The sequence below is a fragment of the Oncorhynchus kisutch genome, linkage group LG8, assembly GCF_002021735.2.
Source record: "Oncorhynchus kisutch isolate 150728-3 linkage group LG8, Okis_V2, whole genome shotgun sequence".
Taxonomy (NCBI): domain Eukaryota; kingdom Metazoa; phylum Chordata; class Actinopteri; order Salmoniformes; family Salmonidae; genus Oncorhynchus; species Oncorhynchus kisutch.
The window spans coordinates 675160-694387 of NC_034181.2; the positions used below are offsets into that span (position 1 = coordinate 675160).

At 43.9% G+C, this 19228-nt stretch overlaps 1 protein-coding gene across 3 annotated transcripts in view; it reads left to right on the forward strand.

Annotated features, from left to right (window-relative positions):
- The window catches only part of adamts3 (ADAM metallopeptidase with thrombospondin type 1 motif, 3), a 186580-nt gene that overhangs the window by 48902 nt on the left and 118450 nt on the right, over nucleotides 1-19228 (forward strand). For all 3 annotated transcript variants that reach the window (XM_031829519.1, XM_031829521.1, XM_031829520.1), the window contains one exon: nucleotides 10686-10842. In XM_031829519.1, the coding sequence (XP_031685379.1) occupies nucleotides 10686-10842 (157 nt within the window). The remainder of the gene's footprint in view (nucleotides 1-10685; nucleotides 10843-19228) is intronic.

Genomic DNA, 19228 nt, shown 5'->3' on the forward strand with positions numbered 1-19228 from the left:
GCTTAAGGACAACAAAGTCAAGGTATTGGAGTGGACATCACAAAGCCCTGACCTCAATCATATAGAACATTTGTGGGCAGAACTGAAAAATGTGTGTGCGAGCAAGGAGCCCTACAAACCTGACTCAGTTGCACCAGCTCTGTCAGGAGGAATGGGCCAACATTCACCAAACTTATTTTGGGAAGCTTGTGGAAAGGTACCCAAAATATTTGACCCAAGTTAAACAATTTAAAGGCAATGCTACCAAATACTAATTGAGTGTATGTAAACTTCTGACCAACTGGGAATGTGATGAAATAAATAAAAGCTGAAATAAATCATTCTCTCTACTATTATTCTAACATTTCACATTCTTAAGTATAGTGGTGATCCCAACTGACCTAAGACAGGGAATTTGAACTAGAATTAAATGTCAGGAATTGTGAAAAACGGAGTTTAAATGTATTTGACTAAGGTGTATGTAAACTTCCGACTTCAGCTGTATATATTTTTTCTTTATTTAACAGGTAGGCTAGTTGAGAACAAGTTCTCATTTGCAACTGTGACCTGGCCAAGATGAAGCAAAGCAGTGCAAAACAAACAACAACACAGTTACACATGGAATACACAAACATACAGTCAATAATAAAATAGAAAAAGTCTATATACAGTGTGTGCAAATGAGGTAGGATGAGGGAGGTAAGGCAATAAATAGACCATAGTGGCGAAATAATTACAATATAGCAATTAAACACTGGAGTGATAGATGTGCAGAAGTTGAATGTGCAAGTAGAGCTACTGGGGTGCAATGGAGCTAAATAAAATAAATAACAGCATGGGGATGAGGTAGTTGGATGGGCAATTTACAGATGGGCTATGTACAGGTGCAGTGATCTGTGAGCTGCTCTGACAGCTAGTGCTTAAAGTTAGTGAGGGAGATATGAGTCTCCAGCTTCAGTGATTTTTTTTTTTGTTTTGTTCCAGTCATTGGCAGCAAAGACCAGGAAAGAAAGGCGGCTAAAGGACAAATTGGCTTTGGGGGTGACCAGTGAAATATACCTGCAGGAGCGCGGCTTTGGGGGTGACCAGTGAAATATACCTGCAGGAGCGCGTGTGACGGGTGGGTGCTGCTATTGTGACCAGTGAGCTGAGATAAGGCGGAGCTTTACCTAGCAAAGACTTCTAGATGTTCTGGAGCCAGTGGGTTTGGCGATATAGTATCTGTAACATATTTTGGTATGTAATTTGTCTGCATCTTAACTTCTTAAAGTGGCAATCAGCAGTAGAAACAATTACAAAGTGTCTCCCTGCTCCTCTTTCAGTAAAAGCTGAGGGATGGGGCTGGAGAAATGTAACCACTCTCAAATTCATAGACAGAGCTATAGATACAAGGAATGACCATCCATGATATCAAAATTGTAATCCTGTTTCTGTGATCTGTTTCCACTTGTCTATATTATTAAATTCTACTTTGATTCTGCTAACTAGCTGTCCAGTGTAGTTACCATTCCTTTCCAAGGATAGCAGCCAAAGTTAATTGAAGTCACTACTCTAGCAACAGGGACACAGGTTTAGTGCATGTTGAAAGTAGTTTTATCTTCAAAGCAAGTTTATCTGGTTACGCTTGAACCTGTTGTTATACATAAGGTGCAGTCATTAGGTCTATGTCTTGAAAAGAATGACATCAGGCTAGATTTACTAAGTGAATTGGTTTTATTCAAACTCAAACCCTATCTGAATGCCTTTGCTTCTGGGTATGCACACTTTATGGAAGAGACGACACATGCAGGGATGACATGCCGTACACCTCGTCTAATTCTCCCTTGTGCCCACAGGGTGAACTGGCGATAAACTGCCAGCCTGTATGCTCTGCAAATAAATTCATAAGAAAAGTTAGTCTGATACCGTAACTAAATCACAATGTATTTATAATGAGCATGCCCCATTATTGGTTAGAATGAGATTTCATGAATCATGATGCTGCCATTATCTGCCTGCCTGTATTGAGGGGCTCCTGAGTGGCGCAGCGGTCAAAGGCACTGCATCTGTGCTAGAGGCGTCACTACAGACCCTGGTACGATTCCAGTCTGTATCACAACCGACTGTGATTAGGAGTCCCATAGGGCGGTGCACAATTGGACCAGCGTTGTTATGATTTGGCCAGGGTAGGCCGTCATTGTAAATAAGAATTTGTTCTTAACTGACTTGCCTAGTTAAATAAAGATTTGTTATTTATTTATTTCACCTTTATTTAACCAGGTAGGCTAGTTGAGAACAAGTTCTCATTTACAACTGCGACCTGGCCAAGATAAAGCATAGCAGTGTGAACAGACAACAAAGAGTTACACATGGAGTAAACAATTAACAAGTCAATAACACAGAGAAAAGAAAAAAGAGTCTATATACATTGTGTGCAAAAGGCATGAGGAGGTAGGTGAATAATTACAATTTAGCAGATTAACACTGGAGTGATAAATGATCAGATGGTCATCTACAGGTAGAGATATTGGTGTGCAAAAGAGCAGAAAAGTAAATAAATAAACAGTATGGGGATGAGGTAGGTAAAAATGGGCTATTTACCGATAGACTATGTACAGCTGCAGCAATCGGTTAGCTGCTCAGATAGCAGATGTTTGAAGTTGGTGAGGGAGATAAGTCTCCAACCTCAGCGATTAGTTTTTTTTGCGATTCGTTCCCGTCACAGGCAGCAGAGAACTGGAACGAAAGGCGGCCAAATGAGGTGTTGGCTTTAGGGATGATCAGTGAGATACACCTGCTGGAGCGCGTGCTATGGATGGGTGTTGCCATCGTGACCAGTGAACTGAGATAAGGCGGAGCTTTACCTAGCATGGACTTGTAGATGACCTGGAGCCAGTGGGTCTGGCGACGAATATGTAGTGCGGGCCAGCCGACTAGAGCATACAAGTCGCAGTGGTGGGTGGTATAAGGTGCTTTAGTGACAACGGATGGCACTGTGATAAACTGCATCCAGTTTGCTGAGTAGAGTGTTGGAAGCTATTTTGTAGATGACATCGCCGAAGTCGAGGATCGGTAGGATAGTCAGTTTTACTAGGGTAAGTTTGGTGGCGTGAGTGAAGGAGGCTTTGTTGCGGAATAGAAAGCCGACTCTTGATTTGATTTTCGATTGGAGATGTTTGATATGAGTCTGGAAGGAGAGTTTACAGTCTAGCCAGACACCTAGGTACTTATAGATGTCCACATATTCAAGGTCGGAACCATCCAGGGTGGGGATGCTGGTCAGGGGTGCGGGTGCAGGCAGCGAACGGTTGAAAAGCATGCATTTGGTTTTACTAGTGTTTAAGAGCAGTTGGAGGCCACAGAAGGAGTGTTGTATGGCATTGAAGCTCATTTGGAGGTTAGATAGCACAGTGTCCAAGGAAGGGCTGGAAGTATACAGAATGGTGTCGTCTGCGTAGAGGTGGATCAGGGAATCGCCCGCAGCAAGAGCAACATCATTGATATATACAGAGAAAAGAGTCGTCCTGAGGATTGAACCCTGTGGCACCCCCATAGAGACTGCCAGAGGACCGGAAGGCATGCCCTCCGATTTGACACACTGAACTCTGTCTGCAAAGTAATTGGTGAACCAGGCAAGGCAGTCATCCGAAAAACCGAGGCTACTGAGTCTGCCGATAAGAATATGGTGATTGACAGAGTCGAAAGCCTTGGCAAGGTCAATGAAGACGGCTGCACAGTACTGTCTTTTATCGATGGCGGTTATGATATCATTTAGTACCTTGAGCGTGGCTGAGGTGCACCTGTAACCGGCTCGGAAACCAGATTGCACAGCGGAGAAGGTACGGTGGGATTCGAGATGGTCAGTGACCTGTTTGTTGACTTGGCTTTCGAAGACCTTAGATAGGCAGGGCAGGATGGATATAGGTCTGTAACAGTTTGCGTCCAGGGTGTCTCCCCCTTTGAAGAGGGGGATGCTCAGCTTTCCAATCCTTGGGAATCTCAGACGATATGAAAGAGAGGTTGAACAGGCTGGTAATAGGGGTTGCGACAATGGCGGCGGATAGTTTCAGAAATAGAGGGTCCAGATTGTCAAGCCCAGCTGATTTGTACGGGTCCAGGTTTTGCAGCTCTTTCAGAACATCTGCTATCTGGATTTGGGTAAAGGAGAACCTGGAGAGGCTTGGGCGAGTAGCTGCGGGGGGGGCGGAGCTGCTGGCCGAGGTTGGAGTAGCCAGGCGGAAGGCATGGCCAGCCGTTGAGAAATGCTTGTTGAAGTTTTCGATAATCATGGGTTTATCGGTGGTGACCGTGTTACCTAGCCTCAGTGCAGTGGGCAGCTGGGAGGAGGTGCTCTTGTTCTCCATGGACTTCACAGTGTCCCAGAACTTTTTGGAGTTGGAGCTACAGGATGCAAACTTCTGCCTGAAGAAGTTGGCCTTAGCTTTCCTGACTGACTGTGTGTATTGGTTCCTGACTTCCCTGAACAGTTACATATCGCGGGGACTATTCGATGCTATTGCAGTCCGCCACAGGATGTTTTTGTGCTGGTCGAGGGCAGTCAGGTCTGGAGTGAACCAAGGGCTATATCTGTTCTTAGTTCTGCATTTTTTGAACGGAGCATGCTTATCTAAAATGGTGAGGAAGTTACTTTTAAAGAATGACCAGGTATCCTCAACTGACGGGATGCCTGATGAGGTCAATGTCCTTCCAGGATACCCGGGCCAGGTCGATTAGAAAGGCCTGCTCACAGAAGTGTTTTAGGGAGCGTTTGACAGTGATGAGGGGTGTTAGTTTGACTGCGGATACAGGCAATGAGGCAGTGATCGCTGAGATCCTGGTTGAAGACAGTGGAGGTGTATTTGGAGGGCCAGTTGGTCAGGATGACGTCTATGAGGGTGCCCTTGTTTACAGATTTAGGGTTGTACCTGGTGGGTTCCTTGATGATTTGTGTGAGATTGAGGGCATCTAGCTTAGATTGTACGACTGCCGGGCTGTTAAGCATATCCCAGTTTAGGTCACCTAACAGAACAAACACTGAAGCTAGATGGGGGGCGCTCAATTCACAAATGGTGTCCAGGGCACAGCTGGGAGCTGAGGGGGGTCGGTAGCAGGCGGCAACAGTGAGAGACTTATTTCTGGAGAGAGTCATTTTCAAAATTAGTAGTTCGAACTGTTTGGGTATGGACCTGGAAAGTATGACATTACTTTGCAGGCTATCTCTGCAGTAGACTGCAACTCCTCCCCCTTTGGCAGTTCTATCTTGACGGAAAATGTTATAGTTGGGTATGGAAATCCAACAATTTTTGGTGGCCTTCCTGAGCCAGGATTCAGACACGGCAAGGTCATCAGGGTTAGCAGAGTGTGCTAAAGCAGTGAGTAAAACAAGCTTTTTCGATCACAGAAGTCAACAAATGAGGGTGCCTGGGGACATGAAGGGCCTGGGTTTACCTCCACATCACCCGTGAACAGAGGAGGAGGAGTAGAATGAGGGTGCTGCTAAAGGCTATCAAAACTGGTCGCCTAGAGCGTTGGGGACAGAGAATAAAAGGAGCAGATTTCTGGGCATGGTAGAATATATTCAGGGCATAATGCGCAGACTGGGTGATGATGAGAGAGGTTGTATCACTGGACATGCTGGTTGTAATGGGAGCGGTCACCGCATGTGTGGGAGGTGGGACAAAGGAGGTATCAGGGGTATGAAGAGTGGAACTAGGGGCTCCATTGTAAACTAAAACAATGATAACTAACCTGAACAACAGTATACAAGGCATATTGACATTTGAGAGAGACATCCAGCAAGGCATACAGTAATCACATGTGTTGAATTGGGAGAGCTAGCTAAAACAGTAGCTAAAACAGTAGGTGAGACAACAACAGCTAATCAGCTAGCACAACAGCAGGTAAAATGGCGTTGACTAGGCAGGGAGGGTCGGATTAACTACACACAGATAAGAAATAAAAAAAATCTGACAGCATCCCCACTAACACCAGTTTGTGTTTGGCTACGCTGAACCTCTAGCTGAGGTGTTTCAGGCAGCATGTCTGTTGTTACTGCTACTAGGACTCTTTGATCTGGGGCAACGATCGGCTTGAACATGAACGGCTTCAGTAGGTTTATTGGCTCCCTAACTAATATTTCATTCTCTGTAAACTCATTCTCAGACTCGGAGCTACTCTGTAAATTCAGCCATTTTTGGGAGTTCCAAAATGTTCTCTCCTGTCAGTGATGCAACAAAGCCAATATGGCGATTTACAATTACAGTTAGCTGGTGTTCTAAATCCTAGTGTTTCCATTACCCTTTAAGACCACGCCTCTGTTACCTGATTTCACAGATGATAATGCCCTTTTAGCATAAGAGCTGTTTGAAAAGACTGCCTGAAATGTCAGCCTGTTTTGGTAGAATGGAGTTTTGGCCTGCCTGGTGAAATCCCCAGGAGGTAAATTAGTTAATAGACCAATAAGAAATAATTGTAAATGTCTCTACCAATAACACGTTTTCACTTTTCCCTTCCCGGCTCAGACCACTCCCTGGGCAGCTCGCGGCTGGGTTTCCTTTTGTAGTCTGTAATAGTTTTCGAGCCCTGCCACAACCGACGAGCGTCAGTGCCGGTGTAGTAGGATGCAATCTTAATCCTGTATTGCCGCTTTGCCTGTTTGCTGGTTCGTCTGAGGGCGTTAAGGTATTTCTTATGTGTCCGGATTATTGTCCTGCTCCTTGAAAGCGGCAGCTCTAACCTTTATCTCGATGTGGATGTTGCCTGTAATCCATGGCTTCTGGTTGGGTGGTATAGTCCTCAATTCCATTGGATGAATTCCGGAACATATTCAAGTATGTGCTAGCAAAACAGTCCTGTAGCATAGACATCATCTGACTATTTCCGTATTGAGTGAGTCACTGGTACTTCCTGCTTCTGTTTTTGCTTGCAAGCAAAATGATTGCACGTTGGCCAATAGAACCGATGGTAGTGGAGGTTTACTCACCTACGAATTCTCAGAAGGCAGCCTGACCTCCACCCCCTTTTTCTCCGTCTTTTCTACATGCAAAGGACGGGGATCTGGCCCGTTCCCGAGAAAGCAGTATATCCTTTGCGTCGGACTTGTTAAAGAAAAAATCTTTGTCCAGTTCGAGGTGAGTAATCGCTGTTCTGATGTCCAGAAGTTATTTTCGGTCATAAGAAACAGTAGCAGGAACATTATGTACAAAATAAGTAAAAAGTAAGTTACAAACAATGTGAATTTTTTTAAACAAAATAGCACAGTTGGTTAGGAGCCCTTTTAACGGCAGCCATCCCTTCCGGCACCATCTGGCAGTCCGATGGACGCATTTGGGTTTGGTGGAAATCAGGAGAACGCTACCTGCCCTAATGCATAGTGCCAGCTGCAATGTTTGGAGGAGGAATAATGGTCTGGGGCTGTTTTTCATGGTTTGGGCTAGGCCCCTTAGTTCCAGTGGAGGGAAATCTTAGCGCTACAGCATACAATGACATTCTAGACGATTCTGTGTTTCCAACTTTTTGGCCACAGTTTGGGGAAGGCCCTTTCCCGTTTCAGCATGGCAATGCCCCCATGCACAAAGCGAGGTCCATACAGAAATGGTTTGTCGAGATCCGTGTGGAAGAACTTGACTGGCCTGCACAGAACCCTGACCTCAACCCCATCTAACACTTTTGGGATGAATTGGAACTCCAACTGCGAGCCAGGCCTAATCACCCAACACCAGTGCTAATCACCCCTCACTAATGCTCTTGTGGCTGAATGGAAGCAAGTCCCCGCAGCAATGTTCCAACAACTAGTGGAAAGCCTTCCCAGAAGAGTGGAGGCTATTATGCCAGCAAAGTGGGGAACAGCTCCTTGTTAATGTCCATGATTTTGGAATGGGATGTTGGATTAGCAGGTGTCCAGATACTTATGGTCATGTAGTGTACGTACAGGAAAGCAGGGTAAAGTGCCTAGGCGTCAGGATAGATAATAATAAGGTATTTGAGGTAGATATGTACATGCAGGCAGGGTAAATACATGAAGGCAGGGTAAAGTGACTAGGCGTCAGGATAGATAATAATAAGGTATTTGAGGTAGATATGTACAGTGGGGCAAAAAAGTATTTAGTCAGCCACCAATTGTGCAAGTTCTCCCACTTAAAAAGATGAGAGAGGCCTGTAATTTTCATCATAGGTACACTTGAGGTAACTATGACAGACAAAATGAGAAAAAAATCCAGAAAATCACATTGTAATGAATTTATTTGCAAATTATGGTGGAAAATAAGTATTTGGTTACCTACAAACAAGCAACATTTCTGGCACTCACAGACCTGTAACTTCTTATTTAAGAGGCTCCTCTGTCCTCCACTCGTTACCTGTATTAATGGCACCTGTTTGAACTTGTTATTAGTATAAAAGACACCTGTCCACAACCTCAAACAGTCACACTCCAAACTCCACTATGGCCAAGACCAAAGCTGTCAAAGGACACCAGAAACAAAATTGTAGACCTGCACCAGGCTGGGAAGACTGAATCTGCAATAGGTAAGCAGCTTGGTTTGAAGAAATCAACTGTGGGAGCAATTATTAGGAAATGGAAGACATGAAAGACCACTGATAATCTCCCTCGATCTGGGGCTCCACGCAAGATCTCACCCCGTGGGGTCAAAATGATCACAAGAACGGTGAGCAAAAATCCCAGAACCACACGGGGGGACCTAGTGAATGACCTGCAGAGAGCTGGGACCAAAGTAACAAAGCCTACCATCAGTAACACACTACGCCGCCAGGGACTCAAATCCTGCAGTGCCAGACGTGTCCCCCTGCTTAAGCCAGTACATGTCCAGGCCTGTCTGAAGTTTGCTAGAGAGCATTTGGATGATCCAGAAGATGATTGGGAGAATGTCATATGGTCAGATGAAACCAAAATATAACTTTTTGTTAAAAACGCAACTCGTCGTGTTTGGAGGACAAAGAATGCTGAGTTACCTACTGTGAAGCATGGGGTTGGAAACATCATGCTTTGGGGTTGTTTTTCTGCAAAGGGACTAGGACGACTGATCCGTGTAAAGGAAAGAATGAATGGGGCCATGTATCGTGAGATTTTGAGTGAAAACCTCCTTCCATCAGCAAGGGCATTGAAGATGAAACGTGGCTGGGTCTTTCAGCATGACCATGATCCCAAACACACCGCCCGGGCAACGAAGGAGTGGCTTCGTAAGAAGCATTTCAAGGTCCTGTAGTGGCCTAGCCAGTCTCCAGATCTCAACCCCATAAAAAAATCTTTGGAGGGAGTTGAAAGTTCGTGTTGCCCAGCAACAGCCCCAAAACATCACTGCTCTAGAGGAGATCTGCATGGAGGAATGGTCCAAAATACCAGCAACAGTGTGTGAACCTTGTGAAGACTTACAGAAAACATTTTACCTCTGTTATATACCCTTTGTTGGCAATGACAAAGTATTGAGAAACTTTTGTTATTGACCAAATACTTATTTTCCACCATAATTTGCAAATAAATTCATTAAAAATCCTACAATGTGATTTTCTGGATTTTTTTTCTCATTTTGTCTGTCATAGTTGAAGTGTACCTATGCTGAAAATTACAGGCCTCTCATCTTTTTAAGTGGGAGAACTTGCACCATTGGTGGCTGACTAAATACTTTTTTTGCCCCACTGTATATGAAGGCAGGGTAAAGTGACTAGGCGTCAGAATAGATAATAATAAGGTATTTGAGGTATATATGTACATAAAGGCAGGGTAAAGTGACTAGTCATCAGTATAGATAATAATACAAGTAAAATAAAGAATTCAGTAGTAGCAGCAGATGATGAGTGTAAAAGTGTGTGCGTATGTAGTGTATGTGAATTTGTGTGGGAGTGTCTATTGAAGTGTGTGTGAGTGTGTATATGCTGTCAGGTTTTGGGACAGCCACCTCGCAATAGAAGTAGGTGTATGTCACGTTCGCTGGAATAATTATTGGACCAAACTGCAGCGCGATATGGTTTCCACATAATATTTATTTGAAAACGCACAAAACAAAGAAAGAACGAAACAAACAATGAACCATAACAAAGAGGTGTAACATGCTACTTAAATATGATTACAACAATTACCAGCTGCCTCTAATTGGGAATCATACCAAACACCAACATAGAAAAACTAAACTAGAACCCCACATAGAAAATAATAACTAGAAAACCCCCCAGTCACGCCCTGACTTACTCTACCATAGCAAATAAGGGCTCTCTATGGTCAGGACGTGACAGTGTATGAACAATGAATTTGTACTATAATAATTTAACAATGTGCTTGTTATTGCCTTGGATTGTATTAGAACAAATCATGATGTAAATACATGTCCAAAGTTTGGAGACTTAACTGTTTTAAATGGTTGTTTTTGAGGTGGGACTGCAATTGTGGTTGCCTAGTACTTTCAAGAGCGTTGGGTCAGTAAAATGTCTCTGCTTCAAATCCCTGAGCTGGCAAGGTGGAAAAATCTGCTGTTCTTCACTTAAGCAATACAGTTAACCCCCAACAACCACAACTGCTCCCCGGGCGCCGATGACATTGACATTGATTAAGGCAGCCTCCTGCACTTCTCTGATTCAAAGGGGTTGTGTTAAATGCGTTAACATTTTCAGTTGAATGCAAATGACTAGGTATCCCTTTCATTTCCATTCCCATTTTGCATCACTTCTGAAGAATCACCCATTTGGTGATATATAGATTCCTGCTCTCTCTTCAGGCTGGTATGATCCGGACAGACTCAGATGAGTACTTCATTGAGCCATTGGAGAGAGGGACTCAGGAACATGAGGACCAGGGCAGAGTCCATGTTGTCTACAGGAGATCTGCTGTTCTACAGGCCCCCTCTGACATCTCACTGGACTACCAACTGGAAGGTAAGCTGTGTGTATGCTTGTGTGTGATATGTATATACTACCATTCAAAAGTTTGGGTTCACTTAGCAATTTCCATGTTTTTGAAAGAAAAGCAAATGTTTTGTCCATTAAAATAACATCAAATTGATCAGAAATACAGTATAGACATTGTTAATGTTGTAAATGACTATTGTAGCTGGAAACGGCTGATAAAAAAAAATGGAATATCTACATAGGCGTACAGAGGCCCATTATCAGCAACCATCACTCCTGTGTTCCAATGGCGTGTTGTATTAGCTTATCCAAGTTTATCATTTAAAAATTCGAATGAATCATTAGAAAACCCTTTTGCAATTAGCACAGCTGAAAACTGTTTTCCTGATTTAAGGAAGCAATACAACTGGCCTTCTTTAGACCAGTTGAGTATCTGGAGCATCAGCATTTGTGGGTTCAATTACAGGCTCAAAATGGCCAGAAACAAAGTACTTTCATCTGAAACTCGTCAATCTATTCTTGTTCTGAGAAATGAAGGCTATTACATGTGAGAAATTGCCAAGAAACTGAAGATCTCGTACAACGTTGTGTACTATTCCCTTCACAGAACAGCGCAAACTCGTTCTATCCAGAATAGAAAGAGGAGTGGGAGGCCCCGGTGCACAACTGAGAAAGAGGACAAGTACATTAGTGTCTAGTTTGAGAAACAGACGCCTCACAAGTCCGCAACTGGCAGTTTCATTAAATAGTACACGCAAAACACCAGTCTCAATATCAACAGTGAAAAGGCAACTCCGGGATGCTGGCCTTCTAGGCAGAGTTGCAAAGACAAAAACATACCTCAGACTGGCCAATAAAAAGAAAATATTAAGATGGGGAAAATAACACACTGGACAGAGATGGCTTTTTTCTCTCGCATGGAATAGCCTTCATTTCTCAGAACAAGAATAGACTGACGGGTTTCAGAAGTAGTTCTTTGTTTCTGGCCTTTTTGAGCCTGTAATCGAACCCAGAAATGCTGATGTTCCAGATACTCATCTATTTTTTTTAAAAAGGGCCAGTTTTATTGCTTCTTTAAGGACAACAGTTTTCAGCTGTGCTAGCATAATTGCAAAAGGGTTTTCTAATGATCAATTATCCTTTTAAAATTATAAACTCGGATTCGCTAACACAACGTGCCATTGGAACACAGGAGTGATGGTTGTTGATAATGGGCCTCTGTAAATCTATGTAGTTATTCCATAAAAAATCTGCCGTTTCCAGCTACAATAGTCATTTACAACATTAACAATGTCTACACTGTATTTCTGATCACTTTGATGTTATTTTAATGGGCAAAAAATAATTGCTTTTCTTTCAAAAACAAGGACATTTCTAAGTGACCCCAAACTTTTGAACGGTAGTGCGTATATGTACAGTATATTGTATAATTTAGCAGACACTTTTAACCAAAGTTGCGCCCATCATTTTTTACGTGTGGATGGTGCCGAGAATTGAACCGGTAATTGAACCCACTATCCTGGCATATCAGGTGTATGTGTGTGGTGTGTGTGTGTGTGTTTGTTTGTGTAAAACTACAGATGAATAGTTAATGAAGCACCCAGAGTAGTCTACATCAATCACCTGTCATCTGCTGATGTTATAATGAGTCTGTTAGAGGTATGGTAGAAGTCTGTCATGTAGGTGGTTGTGAGTGGTTAGCCAGCCTACTATTCCATGTAGGTGGTCGTGAGTGGTTAGCCAGCCTACTGTTCCATGTAGATGGATGTGAGTGGTTAGCCAGCCTACTGTTCCATGTAGGTGGTCGTGAGTGGTTAGCCAGCCTACTGTTCCATGTAGATGGATGTGAGTGGTTAGCCAGCCTACTATTCCATGTAGGTGGTCGTGAGTGGTTAGCCAGCCTACTGTTCCATGTAGATGGATGTGAGTGGTTAGCCAGCCTACTATTCCATGTAGATGGATGAGTGGTTAGCCAGCCTACTATTCCATGTAGGTGGTCGTGAGTGGTTAGCCAGCCTACTGTTCCATGTAGATGGTTGTGAGTGGTTAGCCAGCCTACTATTCCATGTAGATGGATGTGAGTGGTTAGCCAGCCTACTATTCCATGTAGATGGATGAGTGGTTAGTGAGTGTTTAGTCAGATTACTAATCAAATCACACTTTATTTGTCACATGCGCCGACTTTGCGTAGACTTTACCGTGAAATGCTTTTACTTACAAGCCCTTAATCAACAGTGCAGTTCAAGAAATAAAAAGTAAAAAAGACAAAAATAAAAAGTAATAATATAAACTAACACAATAACAATAATGAGGCTATATACAGGGGGCACTGGTACCGAGTGTGCGGGGGTACAGGTTAGTCGAGGTAATTTGTGCAAGTAGGTGGGGATGAAGTGACTATGCATAGATACTAAACAGCGAGTAGCAGCAGTGTACAAAAGGGAGGGGAGGCGTGTCAATGTAAATTGTCTGGCGGCAATTTAATTAATTGTTCAGTAGTCTTATGGCTTGGGGGGGGTCTCCTGAGGGGGGAAAAGGTTTTGTCATGCCCTCTTCACGACTGTCTTGGTATGTTTGGACCATGATATTTCATTGGTGGTGTGGACACCAAGGAACTTGAAACTCTCGACCCGCTCCACTACAGCCCCGTCAATGTTAATGGGGGCCTGTTCGGCCCTCCTTTTCCTGTAGTCCACGATCAGCTCCTTTGTCTTGCTCATTGAGGGCGAGGTTGTTGTCCTGGCACCACACTGCCAGTTCTCTGACCTCCTGAGGCCGTGTCATCGTTGTTGGTGATCAGGCCTACCCAAATCAAATCAAATTTATTTATATAGCCCTTCGTACATCAGCTGATATCTCAAAGTGCTGTACAGAAACCCAGCCTAAAACCCCAAACAGCAAGCAATGCAGGTGTAGAAGCACTACCACTGTTGTGTTGTCAGCAAACTTATTGATGGTGTTGGAGTTGTGTTTGGCCACGCAGTCATGGGTGAACAGAATACAAGAGGGGACTATGTACTTACCCCTGAGGGGCCCTCGTGTTAAGGATCAGCGTGGCAGACGTGTTGTTGCCCACTCTTACCACCTGGGGTCTGCCCGTCAGGAAGTCCAGGATACAGTTGCAGAGGGAAGTGTTTAGTCCCAGAGTCCCTACCTTAGTGATGAGATTCGTGGTCACTATGGTGTTGAACACAGAGCTATAGTCAAAAAACAGCATTCTCACATTGGTGTTCCTTTTGTCTAGGTGAGAAAAGGCAGTGTGGAGTGCGATTGAGATTGCATTATCTGTGTATCTGTCTGGGCGGTATGCGAATTGGAGTGTGTGTCTGGCGTATCCGGAAGGATGCTGTCGACGTGAGCCATGACCAGCCTTTCAAAGCACTTCATGGCTACCGACGTGAGTGCCACGGGGCGGTAAACATTTAAGCAGGTGACCTTCACTTCCTTAGGCACAGGGACTATGGTGGTCTGCTTGAAACATGTAGGTATTACAGACTCGGTCAGGGAGAGGTTGAAAATGTCAGTGAAGACACTAGCCAGTTGGTCAGCGCATGATTTGAGTACACGTCCTGGTAATCCGTCTGGCCCAGCGGCTTTGTGAATGTTGACCTGTTTAAAGGTTCTGTTCACATCGGCTAACGAGAACGTTATCACACATACATCCAGAACAGCTGGTGCTCTCGTGAATGCTTCAGTGTTGCTTGCCTCAAAGTGCGCATAAAAGGCATTTATTTCATCTGGTATGCTCGCGTCAATGTGCAGCTCACATCTGGGTTTCCCTTTGTAGTCCGTAATGGTTTTCAAAGCCCTGTCACATCCGACGAGTGTCAGAGCCAGTGTAGTATGATTCAATCTTAATCGTGTATTGATGCTTTGCTTGTTTGATGGTTCGTCTGAGTGCATAATGGGATTTCTTATAAGCGTCCGGATTAGTCTCTCACTCCTTGAAAGCGGCAAATCTAGCCTTTAGCTCGATGCAGAGGGTTGCTTGTAATCCGTGGCTTCTGGTTGGGATATGTACGTACAGTCACTGTGGGGACGACGTTGTCAAAGCACTTATTGATGAAGTCGATGACTGAGGTGGTGTACTCTTCAATGCCATTGGATGAATCCCAGAACATATTCCAGTCTGTGCTAGCAAAACAGTCCTGTAGTGTAGCATCCGCGTCATCTGACCACTTCCGTATTGAGCGAGTCACTGGTACTTCCTGCTTTAGTTTTTGCTTGTAAGCAGGAATAGAATTATGGTCAGATTTGTCTAATGGAGGGCGGGGGAGAGCTTTGTATGCATCTCTGTGTGTGGAATAAAGGTGGTCTAGGATTTTTTTTCTGGATGCATATGTGACATGCTGGTAAAATTTCGTAAAACAGATTTAAGTGTGGCTGCATTAAAGTCCCCGGCCACTAGGAGCGCCGCTTCTTGGTGAGCAGTTTCTTGTTTGCTTATGGCCTTATAGAGTTGGTTGAGAGCGGTCTTAGTGCCAGCATCGTTCTGTGGTGGTAAATAGACGGCTATGAATATTATAGATGATAACTCTCTTGGTCGATAGTGTGGTCTACAGCTTATAATAATTCCATGTAGATTGGTGTAAGTTGTTTGCCAGTCTACTATTCCATGTAGGTGGGTTAGTGGTTAACCAGCCTACTATTCTATGTAGGTGGGTTAGTGGTTAACCAGCCTACTAGTCCATGGATGTGAGTGGTTAACCAGCCTACTATTCCATGAATGTGAGTGGTTAACCAGCCTACTATTCCATGTAGATTGGTGTGAGTGGTTAGCCAGCCTACTATTCCATGGACGTGAGTGGTTAACCAGCCTACTATTCCATGAATGTGAGTGGTTAACCAGCCTACTATTCCATGTAGATTGGTGTGAGTGGTTAGCCAGCCTACTATTCCATGGACGTGAGTGGTTAACCAGCCTACTATTCCATGAATGTGAGTGGTTAACCAGCCTACTATTCCATGTAGATTGGTGTGAGTGGTTAGCCAGCCTACTATTCCATGGATGTGAGTGGTTAGCCAGCCTACTATTCCATGGATGTGAGTGGTTAGCCAGCCTACTATTCCATGGATGTGAGTGGTTAGCCAGCCTACTATTCCATGGATGTGAGTGGTTAGCCAGCCTACTATTCCATGGATGTGAGTGGTTAGCCAGCCTACTATTCCATGGATGTGAGTGGTTAGCCAGCCTACTATTCCATGGATGTGAGTGGTTAGCCAGCCTACTATTCCATGTAGATGGATGTGAGTGGTTAGCCAGCCTACTATTCCATGTAGATGGATGTGAGTGGTTAGCCAGCCTACTATTCCATGTAGATGGATGTGAGTGGTTAGCCAGCCTACTATTCCATGTAGATGGATGTGAGTGGTTAGCCAGCCTACTATTCCATGTAGATGGATGTGAGTGGTTAGCCAGCCTACTATTCCATGTAGATGGATGTGAGTGGTTAGCCAGCCTACTATTCCATGTAGATGGATGTGAGTGGTTAGCCAGCCTACTATTCCATGTAGATGGATGTGAGTGGTTAGCCAGCCTACTATTCCATGTAGATGGATGTGAGTGGTTAGCCAGCCTACTATTCCATGTAGATTGGTGTGAGTGGTTAGGTATCCTATTATTCCATGTAGATTGGTGTTAGTGGTTTCATGATGTTGGGGTAGGTTTATGATAAATACATAAATACCCCACCCCCCACCCCCTGTTTCTCTCTCTCAACTCTATAGAGTTGACCCTTGAAAAGCCCTTTGTTAACATAGATTCTGGGAACATCAAAAGGTGGGAAACGGAACCATATTTCGGTAATCCAACCATTAATATGCGCTTGTACTTAAAAAAAAACAGTTTACCCCCCTTTTCATGGTATCCAATTATTAGTAGGTACTATCTTGTCTCATCGCTACAACTCCCATACGGGCTCGGGAGAGACGAAGGTCGAAAGTCATGTGTCCTCCAATACACAACCCAACCAAGCCACACTGCTTCTTAACACAGCGCGCATCCAACCTGGAAGCCAGCCGTACCAATGTGTTGGAGGAAACACCATGCACCTGGCAACCTTGGTTAGCGTGCACTACGCCTGGCCCGCTACAGGAGTTGCTGGTACGCGATGAGACAAGGATATCCCTACCGGCCAACCCCTCCCTGTCGCGGCCGGTTATGAAAGAGCCTGGGCGCGAACACAGAGTCTCTGGTGGCACAGCTGGCGCTGCAGTACAGCGCCCTTAACCACTGCGCCACCCGGGAGGCCCTTGCTTTTGTACTTAATGAATATAATGTCAGATCAGTTGGCGTCTGAGACATTATTACTGATGATAGGACGACATTATTGGTATCTTGTAAAGTCTACACATTCTAGTTATCAGTTCACAGTTCACATGGAATTGTTGTGCAATTTAAATGTTTAAATATGAAACTATTTGTGAAAAGATTAAATGTAATTTTAGCTTCTAAATGAGATTGGTTTTCATGAGTGAACTATGCTCATCTTAGTGGCCCCGCCCATGTGAACAGACACTGGTTGTAAACTATGAAACACGTCCCTCTCTCCCAACCCTATATAAGCCCCTTTACGAAAATCTAACACCCTGTTCCAAGGACGTGAGGATTTGCGGTCCCCACGTTAAAAAGGACAAGGTTACCTACAGAACTAAGCCAACATCAGCGTGAGCTCTGGGTGAACCTTTAGAAATTAGCATCGAATTTCAACGTGAAGATGACGATCCACACGCCAAAAAGATGAATTTCGACTACCAGACAGAATATAGCATGAGCTAAAAGTATGGCAACTTGGGCGGTTATTTAGAATGCATAAGATTCTGTATTTACGATAGAGTAGCTGCCTACGGCCCGATAGAGACACAATCTTTTTTGTTCCTCAGTCTTCCCGCTCTTTCATTCAAAACCCAACCCCCTTTCTTTGTGTAACCAGCCGTCATATCTGTTCCGTCCGCCAGGGACGTTTTCCTTTATGACATAATTTGTAATCAATGTGTAATCCATTCTGTGTAGATGTAATTCTGTGTGATTATTTAGTTATTTAGTCAATAAATAATTAAACCAAATTTTGTATTTCTGATTCAACTTGTTAGCCAGGGTTCGTGAAGACCAAGGATTTACAACTTTCAAATGAGACTAAATAAGGTGACAATTAAATATTGACTGCTATTGAGGTAAAAGATTACCAGGTCATTAAGAGTTTTTATTCGGAAGATAACAGCTCTATAAACATTATTTTGTGGTGCCCCGACTTTCTAGTTAATTACATTCGCTTAATCAGGTAATATTATTTACAGAGAAATTATTTTATAGAATAGCATGTCATATCACTTAATCCGGCATAGCCAAAGACACGACAGTGATTAGGGGCGGCAGGGTAGCCTAGTGGTTAGAGCGTTGGACTGGAAGTGGAAGGTTGCAAGTTCAAAACCCCGAGCTGACAATGTACAAAATCTGCCGTTCTGCCCCTGAACAGGCAGTTAACCCACTGTTCCTAGGCCGTCATTGAAAATAAGAATTTGTTCTTAACTGACTTGCCTAGTAAAATAAAGGTGTAAAAAAAAAAGAAAAAAAAGGTATCCTACAATTCCATGTTGATGGTTGTGAGTGGTTAGCCAGCCTACTTTTCCATGTAGGTAGGTGTGAGTAGGTTGCTAGACCCCACTTCCTTGTAGATGGGTGTCAGTGTTTTGACGGCCTACTATTCCATCTGGTGGGTGTGTGGTTAGCCAGTCTACTTTTCCATTTTATTTTATTTCACCTTTATTTAACCAGGTAGGCTAGTTGAGAACAAGTTCTCATTTGCAACTGTGACCTGGCCAAGAAAGCAAAGCAGTTCGACACATAAAACAGCACAGAGTTACACATGGAATAAACAAACATACAATCTATATACAGCATGTGCAAATGAGGTAAGGCAATAAATAGGCCATGGTGGCAAAGTAATTACAATATAGCAATTAAACACTGGAATGGTAGGCTGTGCAGAAGCTGAATGTGCAAGTTGAGATACTGGGGTGCAACGGAGCAAGATAAATAAATAAATAAATACAGTATGGGGATGAGGTAGATTGGATGGCCTATTTACAGGTGAGCTGTGTACAGGTGCAGTGATCTGTCAGCTGCTCTGACAGCTGGTGCTTAAAGCTAGTGAGAGAGGCAAGAGTCTCCAGCTTCAGAGATTTTTGCAGTTCGTTCCAGTCATTGGCAGCAGAGAACTGGAAGGAGAGGTGGCCAAAGGAAGAATTGGCTTTGGGGGTGAACAGTGAGATATACCTGCTGGAGCGCGTGCTATGGGTGGGTGCTGCTATGTTGACCAGTGAGCTGAGATAAGGCGGGGCTTTACCTAGCAGAGACTTGTAGATGACCTGGAGCCAGTGAGTTTGGTGACGAGTATGAAGCGAGGGCCAGCCA